This window comes from Anopheles merus, chromosome 3R, assembly GCF_017562075.2.
Source record: "Anopheles merus strain MAF chromosome 3R, AmerM5.1, whole genome shotgun sequence".
In the NCBI taxonomy this organism is placed as follows: Eukaryota; Metazoa; Arthropoda; class Insecta; order Diptera; family Culicidae; genus Anopheles; species Anopheles merus.
Window position 1 is genome coordinate 46,289,441 of NC_054084.1, and position 21,651 is coordinate 46,311,091.

Here is a 21,651-nt window from a genome sequence, read left to right on the forward strand (position 1 = left end):
AACGACAAGCCTTGGCTGCTATCATTTTCCCTTTCCAGGATGCTGATTACACACGTCGTTGTGCAGTATGCAACACACAATTCTCCGACCGAGGATTCCGGCGCGATGAAGCAAAGCAGTGTGCGCTCCCTGTTTGCGGATGGTTTTAGCAACAAAAGCCTCTGCGGATAATGGAAGAATTCCTTTATTTGCCTGCCGCCATAGCTTACGCAAATATTTGCGCGTAATGATGCACATCCAGCATCCTAACCTTGAATTTATCTCACCTCCTCCCAGAGCCTTAATACGCAGGCTGATTTATTTTTTGCAGCCACTATTTCGCATGTTGGTTTATTGCAAGATTATTGCACTCTTCTCCTCGTTTGTGCTACTCGTATCTGTCCGCCACTTCTTTATCAGAGCTGCACAGTGTGCACAAACTTAAATTAAGGTAATGTGGTAACCCAGCAGCTACCTGAGGAGGGCGCTGAATTCCTTTAAATTGGACGATTTAATGATGAGACTTGCCTCCCGTCGTCTGCTTCTGCGTTTGCTTCATTGGAACATTCTTCTTCAATTTGACTCTAATGCTGTTCTAAGCACGATACACGCAAGCCACCACGAGCTATGTGATAAATGAACTACATTAAAATAATGATCATCCTTTTTTTCTTCTTATGGCCAAGTTCATAACTTCATAACTTTGAAACCCACCAAAACAGGTCACCTTCTAGACCCAATCAGACTTTAATTTGCACTAAAGTTGCTTTTATGCGCAATTTTCTTCATCCCTGTGCTTCTTCGTGGATGTGCTTCTTCGTACGTGATACACTAGTCGCACTAGCTAGGCGACCATTTCAAACCTAATTAAATTAATGGGCCCTACTCAATGGACATTGTTTTCCTGGGGTCCACTGCCAGCTGATGATGCGTTTATCCCTGTGCACCGTGTCTGCTACTATGAGTTGCTGGCCGAACCCTTGTACACGGGGTCTTCTGGTCCAGAGAGGTCTAGGGCGCCATAATAGTAGTCATTTGATGTTAATGTACCAAAGTAAGGTGTTCACACCACAATGTAATTGCAAGAACATTTGATAACCGTCCTATTGGGCGGATGTCTTTGAACTCGTCCAAACATTTACCCGGGGTTCATGACCAGATCAGCTCACGTTACGTGCGACTTGCTTGACGCTTGTCGTTCGCTCCATGTTACACCGACAAAATATTTTCGTTCTTTCATTCGCTTTCGTTTTTTTGTGTTTATGTGTGTACGTCGTTGCGGCTGGATGGAGTTCACCAGCGCTCGGCGTTCGTCTGCCGCTAAAAAGGGGTCTCGGGTCAGAATGGTCGTAAAGATCGACCATGCTTGCGGACATGAGCACACACATTCGCCGGAGAGAAAATTGTTGCCTCTTCAAAACCTGTTCCCCGTGTAACGATTCCACAAACAATTCGTACGAATTTTGCACTCAAAACGGAGAATAAATGGCTTACTCTGAGGCATCATGTTTGGGCTGCTCGTTTATCATCTTAGTTCTTTTTTTTTCGTTTGCCTGCCTGTGTGAGACTTAAGACGATGAGAAATGGCCCACTGGTAGGATTTCACATTTTTGCGTTATGAAAAGAACTCGATTGAAGTCACATTTTGAGGAAGAACAGCGCCAAAACAGCTACCAGGCAATAGAATGTCAATCGGAAAGAAACCCTACAGATGGGAGAAAATTGACCAAAGAATAGGGTCTGCAGAAATTCTTAAAATTGACATTAACTAGAAAAATCATTGCGCCACCTTTACCAAAGCTCGAAATGTTTTTTTCTTATTGTTCTTTCCATCCAATAAATTCCAATTGAAGTGCAATAAATGTTTGTAGCGCCATAAAAGAACCGAACGTTGCTTCAAACTAATAAGCTTGCTTTCCTCTTTACCAACTATTCTGGGTCCTAATGGTACCGTATGATCATTTTATTACCACCCGGCTTGATTTAGTGCTCTGCCAGCATAATGCTGTAGAATAGGAATGCCTTTCTATCGAATACCTCTCGTTCGAGTAACGGTTCTGGGACGCATGTACTTTGGGGAGCGTTCCATTATTTACAGTATCACTTCAACTTCAATGACCCGGAGGAACGATAGCAATAGAAACCGGCTAATTACCATGTCGAAAGCGAATCGTAATTAAATGCAATCAATGGCAACACCATTCCGAGCCGAGCTCATCGTGGATGTGCGGACCAAAATCAATCAAGTCGCGTGACAATCAGTTTTACACCGCGGGAAAGATTGAGGAGAACCGATCAGAGACCGATAGGGTGATAGCATTGGCTTCTACCGTTATAAGAACGCAGCACTTCAGCAAAACTCCCCACTTTTTTGGTCTAAGAATGCTTCTGATCGCTGTTCTTGCTATGTTGCTACAATGTCCTTGTGTGATCGAAACTGTTTCAACTATAAGAGTTATATTACGTGCCTCAGCTGCACACGGTTGCTGATAGATACTACGTTTCACGTGCACATTCCGACAAGGATTAAAACATGTTCTGGCCGGAAAAATGACCAGAACGAGCCGCGGGCCTTTGCAAACGTAGGTGTACAACGGGAACATCGTAATCCAATTTGCCGCCACCGATACATCTTTGTCCAGGCGTAGCATGCCAGCGGTGAGCAATGCGAATTGACTCTGCGTGTAATTTATCGATTAATATATGTCCACGATTCGCAACCAGTGATGCCCACCGTTGCGCCGTCGTTGAAAACGGAAGCTTCCACAACCAGAACGAAACACGCTCGATAAAACAACAAAGTTGCCGAAGCGACAACGCTACCATTATGACTATTATCTACCACATTCTCATCATCATCACCATAATCATCATCACCACCACCATCATCCGAAGCTGGTCTGACGCCTCTCGACCTTTGGGAGGAAAAATTCTCGGATTAATTTCCTCCAACGAAACAGACCTATTATTTATTCACAATGAAGGATCGACTGTGGCGCCAATTCGATCGATGAATGATATTCTACAGCTTGTTATGCTTTGTACCTACACCAGTATTTTATGCGACGTAATGAAGCAATAAATTGCGTTCATATCGTATGCATTACTCGAGATGTCATTTGTCACTCGAAAGGCCATTGCAGAGGGGACTATAAACAGTAATAATAGTTATACTGCAATATTACACTGTTCGAGATGGATTATCATTTTTCAAGATTATGATACAAGTTTGCAGCAACACTTTCAATTTGTCTGCTTAGAGTGAACGGACCAAGGAATCGGAAGCACAACTCGAATACAATGATAATCTTGCGTCAAACGATTCAGATTTGTGCGAAAGATGTACGTTTTAATAATGTGAAGAATGTACTGATGCCTAGTTGCGTACAGAGCTTGTGGATAATTGGTTACTTTCACGCATGTTTGTTTGCAACTTTTCTTGCAGAGACATTTTATCCAAAAAATAGACCGTCTTGACAGTGTTTAACTGTTGTTTGGTTAATGCTTCAACAAGTGTCACTACCTTTTAAAGAAACGAGTCACTTCATGCCAAACCCTATGCCTGATCGTTATGGTTGAGACGGGTAGAGAAAACCATTTGACACTAGTCAAGTTGTTTGTTTGAAATGCTCCTACACATCTGTAGCGCAAATTAAAACATCGTTTGACGGCAGAAATCATCTCCAGGAGCGTGTTAGAACCCGTTATAACGTATTCTTTGCGTCCCATTACCTGTGCCATAATCTGAACAGAACCAAAACATTATGGGAGGTATGTGAGCTGCCTTGCACCGTTAGTCAAACCTGCTGTTTGCTTACTGATCGTCGTAATTGTGTACTGCGAACATTAAATATTATTAATTAACAATCATCATTCGAGTATTCGAGAACAGCTTTAATACGTGTTGATGAGCTTAAAACCGTGCATTCGTCGTTCGACAGTATCGCTTGTGTCTTGTTGGCTGGGTGGAGTTCTTCCTGATGAGCATTGAATTGATTATTTCTCTCGAAATTAATGATTTCCTTTCTTCAGTAATATGAAGATGCAGTGAGAGCCAGCATAAGCAAACATCAAAACAAGCAATCAATTAGAAATTTTGAAACGTTTGAATCTCATTCTAAATAAGGCGGTTTCCTTTACATCATTTCTCCGTATCATGCTTCGACACACCGTCCGATCAATACTAACATCAGAGACGGTGACTTGCGGGCTCGTGGAAAAAAAATTATTTGCTTATCAATGAACCTACAGAATACAAGGATTTTTTTATAAAGCTTAATTAATATTGTCCATTATATAAACATGCAATGAAAATCGATCAATTTGATTAGAAAACTTTTTATAATTAAATATGTTTAAAACAATTAACTTATATGAAAACTTGTACTGGCAAGTGTTTAGTAGAAATTGTAATATTTTCTGTTAAAAAAAGATCATGATCAAGTGGTTGTACACGCAAATTTATAGCCATGAATAGCTTTGTACTTGCTTGTACCTAGATTGTTAATGTTACAGTTCATTCAGTTCTCTCTCAGAAGGTCATAAAAGTGTAAAGTGCAAGAGCATTTGCTCGGGGTGATGTATCTGCATTATCAGCCGGGGTGATGATATACCGATATCTACAGCACTAAACATCATGTTTGTTGGGACGATCATAGTTGCAATGTGTATGATCCTTTAATCTTTAAAGCTCATTCTAATACGGATACCCACGTTTTCAATTTGCTAAGTGGATTCTATCTATCCATTCTGGTCGAATCAACAAGTATTTTATAACGATTGAAGCTCTTTCCATAAAAATTCCTCCAATAAATAGAAGCGTAGGAACAATCAAACGACCATGTTCTTCCATTACAATTTCGCAATCGTGGAGATAATTTTAATGCTGGTTTGTAAATAAATACATTCTTTTCTAAAAAGAATGAAAAAAAAATCAGGCATTTGATTTTGATCGGAGACACGATCGTTGAATGTTTAAAAAAAGTTTGATCTCTTCATGTTTTATTTTTTATGTGTACCAGGCTTCTCGTTTAATCCTAAAACATACTCCCCTGCCCCCAATACTTGCTGCATCATTTTTAGCAATATCTGGAATAATCATAGGCTGCCAATATTAACACCTCTTGGTGCTGATAGTTGCCGTCCAGCGATGGTGTCGGGCGAGTGTTAAACTTCGCATTTAAGAAAATAGTACCCTATCATCACCAACATCGAATTCCAATTATTATCCTTCTACCGTCAAGTCTTTCGTCGCTTCAACGCTGGCCATAATCAAGCAGCTTGTTCGAAGGCACCGGGAAAACATACAGAAACCGGTAACAACGAATGTGCACGTATGTGTGTATAGGTATTTATTTTGCTAACAAGTTTACCCAGAAACGTTAGCCTAGAGCATCGGCGAATAGCTGCAATCAGCTTTTAAGCACCGCTTTTTCTAGAGCTGGCGTATTGCTGTTTTTGCGATGAATCGATTATGAATTTTATGACTCTTCAAACACAATTATCGATCGATCGCTTCAGTTCAATGGTCAGATCCACTTATTGTACCTCCTAGAGACGTAACTTAATGTGCACCTTACTCGTGTGTTCGGTTTGCTCGGTACCTTATACCTAATGTTCTCTCCTGATTGCTTCCTGCTTCACGGCCAATCTACACCACGCCGTTGATGGAATGACGTACAGATCAATGCACCTTGACATGAAAGGTTACACTAAACAATTGGGACCATTTCGTTAAACTCTACACTCGAGAAGAACCGGATCGGGCGTCCACGGATGAGGATCGCATCAAGCCCAGGAACAGTAGCATGCCAAGAGAAGCCTCCAATGATAGGCCTATTTAGATGTCAACTAGAGAAAGCATCATTTGATATACTCACAGCAGAAGCTCCCGCAGCTCAGTGGCGAGTAGCCGAGTTTTCCTATTTTGGCAGTAAACCAAAATTATAATCAATACCCCGTGGCGACGAGACCGTACCACCTTGAAGAGAGATTGCTGCCTCCAACCTCCAACTGCCCGGTGGGATTGTGTAGTCATTCGCCTCAGTCTTGATGAACGGGCGCGATCTTCCCTTACGATGAGGGACCCGATTTTTTACGCGTCATCGTTGTCAGTCCTGTTTCAATGGTTGCGGCATTGGGCTGGGTAATTGTTGGAATGTTCTTTAAGCGATCTTCGTTCGCCAGTCGCAGCCAGTACATCCGAGCCACCCAACGCGTGACAGTGAAACGCATCGTAACTCAGTCGGACCATCGTTGCCACCAGCACTATTTGATCACCCAGACAATTCAGCTGGCTTTTTTGTAATGTGGCCTGTGTGTGCTTGTTCCTGGATGGAGTTGGATTATAATTTGTGGTACAACGGGTGTTCGTTTCTTAATGGAAACGGCAGCGTAAATTGAAAATTTGTCCGAAGCGCATCTCAATTCCCAGCAGCTGAATTACACTTTTTCATTGAAAACGACACAATCATGCCCGGTAGACTTGAACTTGTGGTGTTAGGATTGACGAAAATTATGTATACCATCGACAATCAGTGTGGAGGATTTTAAACAGGAATTTACATTACAGACAAAAAATATCAATTGGAGTATACCTCGGTAATTTGACGATTGTTGTGATTATAATTGATTTATTGTAAGTTTAGTTGAATTATCTAAATCCTAATTAATAATGTTCTTCCTCTCTGTTTGCAGACAAACGCACAACTCTCAGCGTCGCGTAAGCACGTGGGAATCTTTGGTCTGAAACACGAAGTGTTTTTTCTCAACCTTGAAGATGGCTACTTCGGTTGCCAGGTCAACGAATCGACAGATTATCTGCAGCTGTACGAGCTGTCCAAACTTTGTGATGGTACATCGGATTGCTACATGGGCTCCGATGAACTTAGAAATAAGTTAAAGTGTACAAGTAAGTATTCCTAACGCGATTTTGGCAATCAGCAGTATTGTTATTAAACTCCTTTCATTCATTGCATTCCTTTCAGATGATTGTGATAAAGATGGCACCGCTTGCTCGAATGGAGTGTGCTTAGACGGCCAATGCCACTGCAATGATGGTTTTGGTGGTTGTAACTGCCAAGTTCCGGGTAAGTTTACTTCCTTTTTGTTCAATTGTTTCATAAAAAGGTACTAAAAACACTTATAAATCATTCTCTTTGCCAGATGAAAACGAATGTAAATATCGACCCTGTGACGTTTTCGCCCATTGTACAAACACCCTAGGCAGCTTCACCTGTACGTGCTTTCCTGGCTATCAAGGCGACGGTCTTCATTGTGAAGGTAAGTGAACAGCGAAACATGAACACGCCCTCGATGGTGGTGGCTAATCTGGTTTGTTGCTCTGCAGATATCGACGAGTGTCAGGATCCAAACATCGCACAGCGTTGTGTTGAGAATGCCGAATGTTGCAACCTACCAGCGCACTTTGTGTGCAAATGCAAACCCGGCTTCGAAGGCGACGGTGAAGAGCGATGTGCAGGTAAGAGAGTGCGTGGAGCTATCTCTTAAAAGCAACGATCTCAACAAACCTTACTGCTCGTTTCTTGGACAGATATCAACGAATGCTTGGATCCGCAAGCGTGTGGCCTGAACGCGGAATGCGTCAACCTGCCCGGCAACTACACCTGCCAGTGCAGGGAGGGCTACTACGGCGATCCGTACAACGGGTGCGTCGATGTGGATGAGTGCGTTCAGCCCGGCGTTTGCGGACCAGGTGCCATATGTACGAACCTTGAGGGCGGTTATCGCTGCGACTGCCCGCAAGGATTCGATGGAGATGCACGCTCGGCTCAGGGATGTTTGGATTACGATGAGTGCGCACGTTCACCGTGCGGCCGGAATGCGCTTTGCCGCAACGAGGTGGGCAGCTTCCGGTGTGAATGTCAACAGGGCTTTTCAGGCGACCCGATGACGGACTGTCAAGGTAAGTGGCCGGGGGTGTGTGGGGAGTGCGGGTCGAACTGTTATGGTCCGCCGACCATTGCTTTTCGCCAAACAGGCCAACGCCTACCAATCACCATGCTTCACCGACTAACGCATTCGGTATTCTAACTCTCAATTTGCATTTTGCCATAAATCATATTCGCCTGTTGGGAACCACACATGACACACTCTCATCACCTACCACTCTTCATCGCCATGGGACCGACCGATCTCTTCGCCGACATCACACGTGCGGGCAAATCGGGCAATGGTGCGCCAAACTGCCGGCTACTAACAATCGCACACGCGGCCACGGGCAAAACATCATGCTCATTGTTCCGCTGCAACATCACAAACATCACACACCACCACCATACATCACCACAACCACGAACCATCGACAAACTCGGCCGGTAGACGTGGACGAGTGTTCCGGTAATCCGTGCGCGGAGGGTGCGATTTGCATTAACACGCCCGGCGGCTACCGGTGCAAATGTCCGCCCGGATTGGTGGCCTCAGACGACGGTCAGTGCACGGACGTCAACGAATGTGCGAAGGCCCATGCTTGCGGTGAAAATGCCAAGTGCATCAACTTTCCCGGATCCTACAAATGCTTGTGTCCGCAGGGATACGAGGGACGCGGTGAATTGTTCTGCAAAAGTTAGTTTTATTCGCTTTCATACCCCCCATACCCTTACCTCAATGACTTCCTCGAGTCATCCTCGATGATCGACTGACGAAAGATGATCGCTATTAGTGATGGGAAAATCAAATTGACGTACGAGGTTCGTTCCGTCCGTTCAAAGGAACTTTCAAAGCTTAGGTCACAATCATATTACAAAATATTTTTTTTGAGCTTACTTATGATTCAAAAGGTTAAAACGAGTTCTTCAGTTGATTCAATTTTTCTGTAATTTTGTTACAACTTTTTGGAGACTGAAATTCATGACAGTGATATATTGGCTAGAAATTTATATCTCGTTCAGCTGTCTGAAATTCATCAATACGTTTCAACGGAAACTGTACTTCTTTTGAAAGAAAGTAGTTAGTAATTTGCTTAAAAATTTGTAAGCATGTATTTATGCAAAACTGTGAGCCCATACTTGGATCATTATCCGTTCCTACTCGATAAGGAGTTTTCGGGGAGTTTCCCATCACTACTCGCTAGCATTGGCCCTGTCACACTCCGGCAGTCGATCGTCCGAGATTGGTTCTGAGTACGCTTTAGCTTCCATCTACTAATGTCTTGCGCACATCTCATAACACAATCCCACGTACACATGAACACACACGCACACTCACACCCACATCCACACACATGATTCTGTTTTCACCTTCTCTAGATGTAAACGAATGCCTTGATAATCCATGCGGGGAAAATGCGCTATGCACGGACACGGTGGGAAGCTTTATCTGCTCATGCAAACCAGAATACACCGGCGACCCGTTTCGGGGCTGCGTCGATATAGACGAGTGCAGCGCGTACGAGAAGCCGTGCGGCGAGCACGCGATCTGCGAGAACGCGTCGCCCGGGTACAACTGTCTCTGCCCGCAAGGGTACGTGGGTCGGCCGAACGCGAAAGTGGCCTGCGAACAGGCGGACGTGAACGTGCTGTGCACGACCGCCTTCGACTGCACCAACAATGCGGAGTGCATCGAGGGTCAGTGCTTCTGTCAGGACGGGTTCGAGCCACAGGGCTCGGTGTGTGTCGACGTGGATGAGTGTCGAAGTGGCGCGGGGGGCTTGCGCAAGGAGCCCGCCTGCGGACCGTCGGCGGTGTGCGTGAATACGCCCGGCTCGTACCGGTGCGAGTGTGAGGCGGGCTTCATCGGAACGCCGCCCCGAGTGCCGTGCAAACCGCCCTGTGCGGACGTGAAGTGTGGTAAGAACGCGTACTGCAAGGCGGAGGGCCAGGAAGCGTTCTGCATCTGCGAAGAGGGGTGGACGTTCAACCCGGCCGACATTGGGGCCGGCTGCGTCGACATTGACGAGTGTGATCCGGCCCAGGGCCCGAACGGGCGGTGCGGCTTGAACGCGGTCTGCACGAACCACCCGGGCAGCTACAGCTGTACCTGCCCGCCCGGGTATACGGGCGATGCGACACGCCAGTGCCAGGATGTGGACGAGTGTGCCCGCCCCGGTGCGTGCGGCACGAACGCACTCTGCAAGAACCTCGACGGATCGCATCAGTGCAGTTGTCCGGCGGGCTCGATTGCCGATCCGGATCCGAGTGTGCGGTGTATCAGTGTGGTTGCCTGTGCAAAGGACGCGGACTGTCCCGGCAATGCGGTGTGCGATCAGCAGAAGCGCTGTCTGTGTCCGGAGCCGAACGTCGGCAATGACTGTCGCCATCCGTGCGAGAAGGTTACCTGTGGGCCGAACGCCCACTGTATGTTGGTGCCGGGCGGAGGCGCCCAATGTCTGTGCAGCGAGGGTTTCACCGGCCAGCCGGGTCAATGCGTGGACATCAACGAGTGTGGAGCCAACCCGTGTCCGAGTGGAGCGGTGTGTACGAATCTCCCCGGCGGTTACACCTGTCAGTGTCCGGGCGGAAGCTCGGGCGATCCGTACTCGGGCGGCTGTTCCAAGTCCGCCCTGAACGCGTGTGGCGAGAGCAACCCCTGCCCGGCGGGGGAGAAATGTGTGCAGGACGCGTACAGCGGCAACAGTGTGTGCATCTGCGGGCAGGGCTACAAGCGCGACTCGAAGGGGCGCTGTCGCGATGTGGACGAGTGTGCGGACGACAGCGGCAAGACGGCGTGCGGTGTGAACGCGTTCTGCAAAAACCTGCCCGGCAGCTACGAGTGCCGGTGTCCGGCCGGGTTCAACGGCAATCCGTACCAGTCGTGCGACGAGTGCCACAGTGCGGAGTGTCGCTGTGCCGCGCCGTACAAGCTGATGGAGGGCAACTGCGTGCTGGACAGCTGCTCGCCGGACGGCAAGTGTCCGGGCGGCGCGGAATGCATCACGATTACGGGCGGCGTTAGCTACTGCGCCTGCCCGAAAGGGTTCCGCACGCTCGCGAATGGCCACTGCGAGGACATTGACGAGTGTGGCGAGGGGCAGCAGGTGTGCGGGTACGACGCGATCTGTCTGAACACGATCGGTGGCTTCGAGTGCAAGTGCCCGCTCGGCTACTCGGGCGATCCGTACCATGGGCTGTGCACGCTGGCGCAAAAGCGTTGCGCTGCGGACCGGGAGTGCGGTGCGAACGAGCGGTGCGTCCAGCCGGGTGAGTGTGTCTGCCCGCCGCCGTACTACATGGACGCGTACGATGGCAACCGGTGCAAGAGCCCGTGCGAGCGGTTCCCGTGCGGCATGAATGCGCGCTGCACGCCGTCCGATCCGCCCCAGTGCATGTGCGAGGTCGGGTTCAAGGGCGACCCGCTGACCGGCTGCATCGACGAGGACGAGTGCGCTAACAGTCCGTGCGCGTACGGTGCGCATTGCGTGAACCAGCGGGGCGGCTACAAGTGCGTCTGCCCTGCCGGGATGGTGGGTGACGCGTACAAGGGCGGCTGCATACTGGAGCAGGGCGCGGTCAAGAGCCAGTGCCGGCGGAACGAGGACTGCGCGGATACGCTGGCCTGCGAGCGGGGCACTTGCGTGAGTCCGTGCGCGAGCCTGCTGTGCGGACCGAACGCGTTCTGCGAGCCGGAGAAGCATGCGGCCTGGTGCCGGTGTCGGGCCGGTTTCATCGAGGGCCCGGGAGGAGACTGTGTATCACGTAAGTCGGACGAAACATCGCAGCATCACGAGCACGTCAGCTCTAACAACCCTTCTCTTTTGTTCCACAGAATGCGAAGGGTACATGTGTGGCCAGGGAGCGATGTGCATTGTTTCCAACACCGGACCGACCTGCAAATGTCCGCCGGGAGAGATGGGAAACCCGTTCCCGGGCGGTGCCTGCACCACGGACCAATGCTCCACCAGCAGACCGTGTGCCGATCCGCAGGTTTGCATTAACGGACGCTGCAAGCACAAGTGCGACGGGGTGATCTGTGGCATCGGAGCCACCTGCGACGCTGCCAGCGGGAAATGCATATGCGAGCCGTACTTCGTCGGCAATCCGGAGCTGATTTGCATGCCACGTAAGTGTCTCCCTGCTGCAAACGCACGCCAAACTCTTCCCCCTGTCGATCGATATTAATTGAACGCTTGTTTTGTCCCTGTCTCTCTCTCTCTCTAGCTGTCTCATCGCCTGCCTGTGAACCTTCGTGCGGCCAGAACGCACACTGCGAGTATGGCGTCGTGCAGAACGTGTGTGTGTGCAACCCCGGCACGACTGGCAATCCGTACGGGCTATGCGAGCCGCAGCAGCGCAACATGTGTAGCCGGATGCGGTGCGGAACGAACGCCGAGTGCCGCGAGTCGCTCGCCTCGGCGGAGTGCGTTTGTCCGGGCGGGTTCAGCGGCAACCCGTACGTGGCGTGCCGCGACGTGGACGAATGTTCGGCGGTCGGTGTGTGCGGTGAGGGCGCGATTTGCATCAACTCGGAGGGCAGCTTTGACTGCCGTTGCCGGCCCGGGTACGGCGGCAATCCGTTCGTGATGTGTTCCGCGATCGAGAAAACGGTTTGCACCAATCCACGCCAGTGTCAGTGCGGCGCGAACATGCAGTGTCCGCCCGGGTACGGTTGCGTGAGTGGCGTGTGCAACAATCTGTGCGCCAACACGAGCTGCGGCCCACGGGCGGCCTGCGACGCGGGACGATGCGTCTGTCCGCCCGGGTACACGGGCAATGCGGCCGACCGCAAGACTGGCTGCGTGCCGGACGGCCAGTGCGACAGTGATGCGGACTGCGAAGCGTCCAAGATTTGCTTCCAAACGAGCAAAGGCGTGCGACGCTGTGTGGATGCGTGCAGCAAGGTGCAGTGCGGCCCGAACGCGCTCTGCGTGTCGAACGATCATCGCAGCACGTGCATCTGCGCACCGAGCTATGTGGGCAATCCGGGCGACCTGACGGTGGGTTGCCAGCAGGAGGCGAAGCTGGTGGCGGAGTGTCAAACCGACGGCGACTGCAAGCCGGGCCACGTGTGCACGGCTGTGACGGAGACCGGACACCAGGCGTGCGTCAATCCGTGCAGCGCGGTAGAGTGTGGCGTGCACGAGGTGTGCACGGTCAATGCGGTCAATCAACCGGTCTGCCACTGTCAGAGCGGGTACCGCTGGAATCCCGTTACCTCGGGGTGTGTGAAGCCCTCGATCCCGGACTGTACAGCGGACGCGGACTGCCATCAGGTTGCAGCCTGCCGGCCGGATGCCGTGGGCGTGCTGAAGTGCATTGCCGTGTGTACGGAGTTCACCTGCCCGCCGAACTCGGTGTGCGTGTCGTCCAATCATCGCGGCAGCTGCCAGTGTCTGCCAGGCTACACGGGCAACCCGAACGACCGCAATGGCTGCCGTCCCGAGCAGCAGAATACCTGCCTCACCAGTGCGGAGTGCGCAGAGTCGGACGCGTGCGTTGCGCACGACGGTGCGGCCCTGTCCTGCCGACCGGCCTGTGAGAGTGTGCAGTGTGGCCCGTACGCACTGTGCGTCACCAACAATCACGCCGCGCAGTGCCAGTGTCCGCCGGGCTCGTACGCTGGCGATCCATACGACCTGGCGAAGGGATGCCAGTCGGTGCCGTGCGTCTACAACCGGGACTGTCCCTCGAACCAGCTGTGCAATCGCATGACGCACAGCTGCGTGGACGTGTGTCAGGAGGATACGTGCGGCGAGAATGCGGTGTGCATTGCGGAAAACCACCGCTCCGTGTGCCAGTGTCCGCCGGGATATCGGGCGAATCCGATTGCCGAGGTCGAATGTGCGCAGGTGCGATCGTGCGATCCGAACCCGTGCCATCCGACTGCTTCCTGCGAGCCGGGCCCGGATGGGTACGTGTGCAAGTGTCCGGTAGGACAGATCGGAAACCCTTTGACGGGATGCCGACAGGAAGGGGCCTGTCCCGGGGGAGATCGCGACTGTCCGGACGGTGCGGCCTGCGTGAACGGAAAGTGTATCGATCCGTGTCTGGCTGCGTGCGGCATCAACTCGCAGTGCACGGTCGTGAACCGGGAACCGGTGTGTAGCTGCAAGGCGAAGTACGTCCCTGGCGCGACGGGATCGGCACGAGACGGTTGTGTCCGATCGAGCAGTGGCTGTATGAGCGATCTCGACTGCAACGGAGACGTGTGTCACGGTGGCCAGTGTGCGGTTGCGTGCCGCAACACCAACGACTGCTCGCCTGGAGAGCGTTGTCTTAGCAACGTTTGTGCCGTGCCCTGTTCCGATCACAGCCAGTGCGGCCAGGGGCAGGCGTGCGCCGGTGGCATCTGTACGATCGGGTGCCGCAGCAGCCGCGACTGCAGCGGAACGACGGCCTGCATTGACTTCAAGTGTACCGACCCGTGCACGGCGGACAGGAATGCGTGCGGACCGAACGCGCTCTGCTCGGCGGTGGATCACGTGCCCCAGTGTACCTGTCCGGCCGGGTTCGAGGGCAATCCTTCGCCCGACCAGGGCTGCGTGCGGATGCCGACCAGCTGCGAAACTTCGGCACAGTGTGCCGCGAGCCACATGTGCATCGGCAATCTGTGCAGTTTGCCCTGCACCGAGACGTCGCCATCCTGTGCGATTGGAGAGCGGTGCGCTAACAGCGTTTGTGCGAAGGTTTGCTACACCAACAACAACTGTCTTCCCGGCGAGGTATGCAGTGAGACGGGTGTATGCGTGCCAGGATGCGAAACCGACGCCGACTGCCCATCGCAGCGCGTTTGCCAGGCGGGCAAGTGCAAGTGCATGAAGGGCTTCATCGGGACTCCGTTCGGATGCGCCGATATTGATGAGTGTTCCGAGCGGCCGTGCCATGCGAGCGCGGTCTGCGAGAACATTCCCGGCTCCTATCGCTGCCAGTGTCCCGAGGGAGCAGTTGGGGACGCTTACGCTAGTCCGGGCTGCCGCAAGCCGAGCCAGTGTCGCCGGGATGTCGACTGTGCGGACGAGCTGGCCTGCATCGGAGGCAAATGCCGCAGCCCGTGCAGCACGAAGCAGTGCAGCCGGAATGCGGAGTGCCAGGTGGTGGGCCACCGGGCGGAATGCTTCTGTCCGGCGGGATACCTTGGCGATGCGACGGACGGGGAGATCGGCGGCATCGGCTGCTTCAAGGTGGAGTGCGTGCACAACGAGGACTGCGGAGTGGAGCGGGCCTGCAGCGAGGAGTCGAACCGCTGCGTCAACCCCTGCGAGCAGCTCAACTGTGGCCGGGGAACGTGCCAGATCCAGAACCATGAGGCGGTGTGCGTTTGCTACCAGGGTTACACGTTCGCCAACGGCAAGTGTGAAGACATCAACGAGTGCGCGCGCGAATCCCCTGGCCCATGCCACGAAACGGCATTGTGCGAGAATTTGCCGGGCAATTATCTGTGCTCCTGTCCGGCCGGACTGGTGGGCGACCCGGTGACTGCTGGCTGCAAGCGGGCCGATGAATGTCTGTCGAGCGAAGACTGCCCGAGCGGTGCAGTGTGTGTGAATGCCCAATGCCAAAATCCGTGTGCCGAGGCGAATGTGTGCGGCGAAAACGCACTGTGCACGGTGGTCGGCGAGCGGGCCCAATGTGAGTGTCCCCCAGCGACCCGGGGCAATCCGAAGGTAGCCTGCAAGCGGCTCGAGTGTACCACGGCGGACGAGTGTACGGCGGATCGAACGTGCATTGGCAATCGCTGCATCGATCCGTGCTCGCTCAAGAGTGCGTGCGGCAGCAGTGCGAACTGCGTGTCGAAAAACCATCTGGCCGTGTGCTCCTGTCAGCCGGGCACGACTGGCAATCCGCTGCTGGGATGTGTGCCGCTGCAGTACTGCAACGACGACCCGCAGTGCCCGACCGGCACGAAGTGTAGCGCTGGGGTGTGCTGCTCGCTGTGCGGCACCAACCGCGACTGTCTGGACGATCAGCTGTGCATACAGGGCGTGTGCCAGCCGACCTGTCGCTCCAACACCACCTGTCCCGACTTCCAGTACTGCCACAACGGCATCTGCACGAAGGAGTTCAAATGCCGGGCGGACGATGATTGCGGCGCGGACGAGATGTGCATCACGGACGCGAACGGGCGGTCTGAGTGTCGCAATGCGTGCAACAGTGGGCGCGTTCTGTGCGGCCGCAATGCCGACTGCAACGCACGCAACCATGTGGCGGAGTGCGAGTGCAAGCAGGGCTTCTACCGGGATGCGGGCGGCATCTGCCGCAAGGTGGAGTGCGAGCGCGATGACGACTGCTCGTCGGACAAGGTGTGCGAGAACCACGCGTGCAAGATCGCCTGCCTGACGGGCGAGGCGCCCTGCGGCGCAAATGCGCTCTGTTCGGCCGAAAACCATCGCCAGGTGTGCTACTGTCAGCCGGGCTTCACCGGCGACCCGAAGCGGGGCTGCTCGCTGATCGACTTCTGCAAGGAGCGACCGTGCGCACCGAACGCCAACTGTCGCAACAGCCGAGGCTCGTACCGGTGCTCGTGCCCGGCTGGGCTGGTGGGGGATCCGTACCAGGGCGGCTGCAAGCGTGCGGCCGAATGCGAGCGGAACAGTGACTGCCCGGAGGTGGCCGAGTGTGTGCAGGAGAACGGTGAATCGAAGTGTCGCGATGTTTGTGCCGGTGTTCAGTGTGGCCCGAACGCGGAGTGTGCCGCCCGGAAGCATAATGCGGAGTGCAAGTGCCGGCCGCGGTTCGAGGGCGATCCGAAGGATCTGACCAATGGCTGCAAGCCGAAACCGATGTCTTGCAAGCGCAATAATGACTGTCCGGAGAACTCGTACTGTCACGGGCAGATCTGCAAACGTAAGTCAGCAAAAGGGGAAGGGGGAGACAGGTGGGATGGGAGTTCCAGGTGTGAAGTAGGCAGCAATCCTGCATGGTACGGCCAAGAAAAGACAGAAATCAATGGTTTCGAGGTTCGAGTTCGAGTTTCGTCGAGTCGAAAAATGAAAACAATTTTTTTAATTAAACATTTTGTTTCCCAGATGTTGTTCAAGTTCAAACTTTACTATTTATTTACCTTTTTCTAGTTTACTCACTGATAATCAAAAGTAATACCAATACCAACAAACAAACCCCATTACACTAGCACAAAATTTCAACAAACTCAATCATTTGCAAATCACTGATTCTCGTGACAACACAAAATTCATTTCATTTAATAATGCAATCTTTGCACCTACTACTTCTACTAGCAGTAAACTCGTAATCATTTAGTAATGTTCATTCAACCGATACTGACTACAACTCGTCCGGACATAATTCTTAATTTTCATGAATTCGTAGCATTAATAAACCCCATCAGTTTTTCACTCCACTCGGGGAATATCATCTTTCTCTCTCGGGTTAGAGTAGAGTTGTAGAGTACAAATTGCCCCCTAAACGCAGTGTGCAAAGCAAAGCCATTTAAACAAACTCTTATCGTCCATTTTGTAGCGGCCTGCTCTGAAACGGACGAATGTAACCAGGACGAGGTTTGCTCGAACGGGCAGTGCGTTAACCCGTGCCACGAGGTGAACGCCTGCGGTATGAATGCCGAGTGTTTGATGGGAGCGCATGCAAAGCAGTGCTCGTGTCCGGCAGGCTTCACCGGTGACGCAGCCGTCGAGTGTGTGCGAGGTATGTGTGACTGATCGATCGATGGTTGTGTCTGTGTCTATGGTTCATTGATTGATTGGCTTTTCGTTTTCATCAGTTCCGATATCGTGCGCGTCCAATACGGACTGTACGGATGGCAGCATCTGCAAGGAGTCGATGTGTTTGCCACGGTGCAGAAACGATCAGGAGTGTGCACTGAACGAGAAATGTCTGCAGGGTAGCTGTATGCGTAAGTATTGCATACTAAAGATCGCTTCTACGATGATCTAGTGTTAATCGAACATACCTTTGCATTACAGTGACGTGTCGTTTGGATAACGATTGCTTCCTGGGACACATATGTCTGGCGGGGCGATGCGTTTACGGCTGTCACGCAGACAGTGACTGCAGTGCCAGCGAAACCTGCCGCGACAATCGATGCGTCAACCCGTGCCAGGAAAATCCTTGCGGACCGAATGCCGCATGCACCGTGGTGAACCATCGGGCCAGCTGCTCCTGCTTCAGCGGCATGGTGCCCAGCCCGACCGCGAAGGTAGGCTGTGTGCGAGCTCCGGCCCTACAGTGTACGGAGAATCGCGACTGTGCCGACGGTACGTCCTGCATCGACCGGCTTTGCCGGCCAGTGTGTGCGAACGATCAAAGCTGCCTGAACAACGAACGCTGCGATGGCGGTTCGTGCAAGCCGATCTGTCGCAAGGATGACGATTGCCGTACGGGCGAGATCTGCCAAGGTCAAACGTGTATGATCGGTTGCCGATCGGACGGTGGATGTGCGGACCATTTGACGTGCAGCGGGCAGCAGTGCGTCGATCCATGCCAGGAACCGATGGCCTGTGGCACGAACGCCGAGTGTGTGGTCATTGGACACCGGAAGCAGTGCAGCTGCCCGGCCGGCTTGGTGGGCGATCCGTTCAGCTTGGGCTGCCGGCAGGAGACGCGCCTCTGTCAGGCGCGTACCGACTGTCCGAAGGGGCAGGCATGCTACGGCGGTACCTGCATGCAGACGTGCCGCAACGATCAGAACTGTTTGGCCGACGAGCGGTGCGTTCGGGGAACGTGCCGAACAGTGTGCAACAGCGATGCGGCCTGTGGCGATGGATTGATCTGCGAGGGACGCATCTGTCAAGCAGGGTGTCGATCGGACAACCAGTGCAGCAACACGCAGGCCTGCATCAACAAGAAGTGTACGGATCCGTGCGCAACGCTCGGCCAGTGTGGCTCGTGCTCGGAGTGCAAGGTCATCGATCACGGTGTGCAGTGTAGCTGCCCGCAGGGATACCTGGGCAATCCGCTGCTGTCGTGCAGTCCGCCGGCAGAAAAGTGCAACGCGCAATGTACCTGCGACGAGGACGGTATGTACTGCGTGAAGGCCTGCCGCCAGCAGAAGGACTGCGGATGTGGACAAACCTGCCACCGGGGCAAGTGCCGCAGCAAATGCAACCCGGGCAACTGCCCGGCGGGACTACTCTGTCAGAATGGGGCCTGTGTGGCGGGCTGTCGCACGAACGCCGACTGCCCCAGTGAGCGGTCCTGCACCAACGGCAAGTGTGTGGATCCGTGTGCCGGTGGTAGAGCGTGCGGCAAGAATGCGCTCTGCCAGGTGTCTGACCATCGTTCGCTTTGCCTGTGCCCCGACGGTTTCCAGGGTGATCCGTCGGTAGGCTGTGTGCAGTACGAATGCCAAACCAACGTCGACTGCGAGCTGGACAAGAAGTGCGCGAGCGGAAAGTGCATCAATCCGTGCCTGAGCCCGGGTGCGTGCGGTCTGAACGCGCAGTGTCGCGTTGTGAACCGGCAGGCGCAGTGCAGCTGCACTCCCGGCTTCTTCGGCAATGCGCGTCACGAGTGCCAGCCGGTACAGAAGAACGGCTGTGCTCAGAATCCCTGCGGCGAGAATACCGTTTGCCGGGAGGATGAGAATGGCTACGAATGCTCCTGTCAGCCGGGTTGCGTGGGTGATCCGCGACAGGGCTGCCTGTGCGAGGAAAAGCTCAAGAAGGACGATTGCGAGCAGTACGCCTGTGGTACGAATGCGGTCTGCCGCATGACCGAATGGGGTGCACCGTCGTGCGTCTGTTTGCCAACGCATCCGCACGGTGACCCGTACATGTCGTGTAAGTACTGGGGCGGACCAATTACACTCGAAGAGCGGAAAATAACGAATTGTTGTCCTTCATTTTCTACGACAGGCACTCAAGATGATACCGCGACCGACTGTCGAACGACTGGCTGTGCGGAAGGAGAGTGTGTTCGTGACGGTGCCAAGTTCATCTGCCGCAAAGGTAAGTCGGTTTGCTTTGTGTCTCACTTTGTCCTACCTCTTCTTGGCGGCGTCCTACCGCTTGGTGCTACTTCCACAGTGTGTGCGAATGCGAAGCGGGTGGACACCGTCAGAACTTCACCGTTCACCGTTTTAAATCCAACAACCATCGCTAATAGAACCGTTCAGCATCTCGAAGCGACGATAACGAAATCACGTGATTTATCACCTTATCATTTAACGTTTCAATCATTGATAAGTTCGTTCAAATAGCGTGTTTTTTTTATAACAACACCATTCATAAACTTAAATACCCACCATTTTATTTAAGCATAACAATTATTACCAATTTAAAAAAAACTAAAATAACATGTTTCAATATTTACAATCAAATTGGTTTGAACAATTTAAATGATTTTACTTCGCGCTGATGTATGTTTTGTTTTATACACCTTTTTTTTGGTTTAAATCGGGCACTTCAAATTTAACGAACAGATTATATATGGAACACATATTTTCCGAGTACATATACCGCATTTAATTGCAATATTTCAAAGTTTGAAGCTCATAATGCTGTTGAACCATTCCGCTCCTAAGCCTGCTCATTTAACGACAGTGAACGCTATTTTGTTTGAATAGTGTTGGCTACCACAGGCCACGCGGAAAGCGAAGTTTGACAATTTGCAAATGGTACCTCACAAACTATAAACACTGAATCTGAACATACACCCTCCACCGTACACTTTACCAAACCGTACTTTGCCTCTCACTTTACTTAGGTTAGTTATTTGAAACTTTGTTGTTTTTTAATTTTTTTCCTGTATAAAATACCGCAATTTTCGCACGTTTTAATCTTCCAAACTCTGTTTACATGCAAAGTCACACCCTGTCTGATCCTTATATATACAAATTTAAACCATATGTTTCCGTTTACGGGATTGTTGTTGTTTTCGTTATATTAAACAAACTCACGATAACTGGTAAAATAAAATAAAAACCAATCGATCTATTGTTCAGAATTGTCGCTGTCAGAATCGCGGTTACCCAATCTGCGCTACATTCACAGTTTACATTTGTTTCCATCAATTTCTGTTGTCTGGGAATGCTGCACCGATGTCATTCCGCATTACCAACGTGTGCAAGCAAGTTTTAGTTTTATTTGTTTTTTTTATATTTCCTACAAAATTTCTCGTTTCGTTCGTCTCTTTCTACATTGTTTGCTCTCGTTGTGTCTCGTTAGCGCACCGAGCTAGAATCATAAATGTAAACATGTGTAATGCAGCATCATGTGCATTGTCCTTCTTCCGAATATTGTTGTACCTGTTACCGAGTAAAATTGTACGTAGTGTAACACACTCCCCGTCTAGCGAATGGAGAAGAAATTATTTCAAATTTTAAAACAGTTGTCGTAGTTGTTTTAGCTCTTTCTGTCACTTCTTACTTATTTACTTAATGGAATTTTTCCCCTTTTATTTTCGTTGTTTTGTATTGTTTTGTGTATCGGATTGCTTCTCGCCAGATTGGGAACTGTGGACGGGACACTTCTCACAAATAGTTCACTACTTGCACGTGTTAGGCCTCGGGTTTTGTATGTGTAAACAAGATAAGGTTTAATATGGGGGTTTCACGTTTTGTTTTTCATACTTTTCGTATTACTACTGTTTACTTTTGATATCAAAACACACACACCAAATATTGGTTTATTTCGCACTCGTTTCCTAGTATTCAAATTTATTTTCAGACTTTATTCTTCCCTCTCCTATTTCCCTGTTTCCTCTATCATTCTTTTTTGTTTTGTTTCGTTTTGTTCAATTTTTTCTTTTGTTTCATTTCCCTTATAATGCATTTCGCTATTCTACACCTTTGGAATTGTGATTGATG

At 51.4% G+C, this 21,651-nt stretch overlaps 1 protein-coding gene across 29 annotated transcripts in view; it reads left to right on the forward strand.

Moving 5' to 3' along the window:
- The window catches only part of LOC121597665, a 134,848-nt gene that overhangs the window by 53,245 nt on the left and 59,952 nt on the right, over positions 1-21,651 (forward strand). For 26 of the 29 annotated variants that reach the window (XM_041923587.1, XM_041923591.1, XM_041923613.1 and 23 more), the window contains exons 4-16: positions 6,676-6,889; positions 6,966-7,067; positions 7,144-7,260; positions 7,328-7,459; positions 7,532-7,903; positions 8,320-8,562; positions 9,246-11,630; positions 11,701-11,994; positions 12,093-16,715; positions 17,349-17,531; positions 17,608-17,739; positions 17,810-19,624; positions 19,700-19,792. In XM_041923587.1, the coding sequence (XP_041779521.1) occupies positions 6,676-6,889; positions 6,966-7,067; positions 7,144-7,260; positions 7,328-7,459; positions 7,532-7,903; positions 8,320-8,562; positions 9,246-11,630; positions 11,701-11,994; positions 12,093-16,715; positions 17,349-17,531; positions 17,608-17,739; positions 17,810-19,624; positions 19,700-19,792 (10,705 nt within the window). The remainder of the gene's footprint in view (positions 1-6,675; positions 6,890-6,965; positions 7,068-7,143; positions 7,261-7,327; positions 7,460-7,531; positions 7,904-8,319; positions 8,563-9,245; positions 11,631-11,700; positions 11,995-12,092; positions 16,716-17,348; positions 17,532-17,607; positions 17,740-17,809; positions 19,625-19,699; positions 19,793-21,651) is intronic. The other 3 variants (XM_041923602.1, XM_041923603.1, XM_041923593.1) reach the window with 2 other exon arrangements.